Genomic DNA, 1110 nt, shown 5'->3' with positions numbered 1-1110 from the left:
TGGAGCTGGAGTGGGTCAATGGGTAGAACTGGAGTGGGTCAATGGGTGGAGCTGGAGTGGTTCAGTGGGAGGAGTTGGAGATGAAAGCTACAACTTTCCATTTAGTTCAGTTGTTGGTTTTTCTCTTCTCAGGCTGGTTTCATCTCATTTTAAAGTCAAATAGAAAAAAAAATGTTTTTGTGTCCTGATGTGTAAAACCTTAAAACTGCAAAGTCATCTTGTCAACTTGACTCATCTGAATTTTTTCTGGTGTGTTCAGGGGGACTCCGGCGGCCCGTTGGTCACTATTAACAGCACCAGGTGGGTCCAGGCCGGTGTGGTGAGCTTTGGAATTGGTTGTGGTGAACCTAAGTACCCCGGAGTCTACGCCCAAGTCTCGAAGTACCAGTCCTGGATCAGCAGCCAGGTCACCGGAGCGCAGCCGGGCTTTGTCAAGTTCAGTGCAGCAGCTCATCTTGTCTCCCTGTCCATCCCTCTGCTGCTGTCCATCCCACTGGTTGTCTTCTCTTTGTTTGTCCCCTCATGAGACTTTCAATGGAGCCTGGTCTCACCTGGCCAGGTCCAACCATCAGCTGTAGAAATTCTCTGAGATGTATTCATCAGAGGTTCTGCACGTAAAGTCAATTATTTACACTTCCTGTCCCGTGTCTGTACTTTACAAAAGAATGTCAACATGCTAAACGTACATACCTAAATGTATCTCATAAAAAAACAAAACCTTCAGCTACTAAAACATTTAATGTATAGTAATTATTCAATTCAGTAGAACGATAAAATTTAAATATAGAATAAATAATTTATAAAAGCCAAAAACAGATCAAAGTAAAACTTTGAGCTTTTAGCTAACCTTTTGCTATATTTAGCTTTGAACTAACACTTTTCAGCTTTTAGTGAGCATGTGGTTACTTTTACATTTAGCTGTTTGCTATACTAATCTTAGCTTATATCAAACCTTTTGCTACTTTAAGTTTGAACTAACATTTTGCTAATTTTAGCTTCTAGCTACCATTTTGTTCATTTAGCTGTTTGCTAGCCTTTTAGTTTTAGTTAACCTTTTATTAATCTTAGCTTTCAAGGATTTTGATCATTTAGCTGTTGTGTACTAGTAGG

The 1110-nt window shown here is 40.0% G+C and overlaps 1 protein-coding gene across 1 annotated transcript in view; it reads left to right on the top strand.

Annotated features, from left to right (window-relative positions):
- The window catches only part of LOC119421832 (trypsin-2-like), a 10947-nt gene extending 10421 nt beyond the window's left edge, over window positions 1-526 (top strand). The window contains exon 6 of the mRNA XM_037689195.1: window positions 260-526. Coding sequence (XP_037545123.1) covers window positions 260-526 — 267 coding nt within the window. The remainder of the gene's footprint in view (window positions 1-259) is intronic.
- Window positions 527-1110: the final 584 nt, after the last annotated feature.

This window comes from Nematolebias whitei, chromosome 15, assembly GCF_014905685.2.
Source record: "Nematolebias whitei isolate Nwh7 chromosome 15, NemWhi1, whole genome shotgun sequence".
Classification (NCBI taxonomy): Eukaryota; Metazoa; Chordata; class Actinopteri; order Cyprinodontiformes; family Rivulidae; genus Nematolebias; species Nematolebias whitei.
This window is presented reverse-complemented; position numbering and strand designations above follow the sequence as displayed.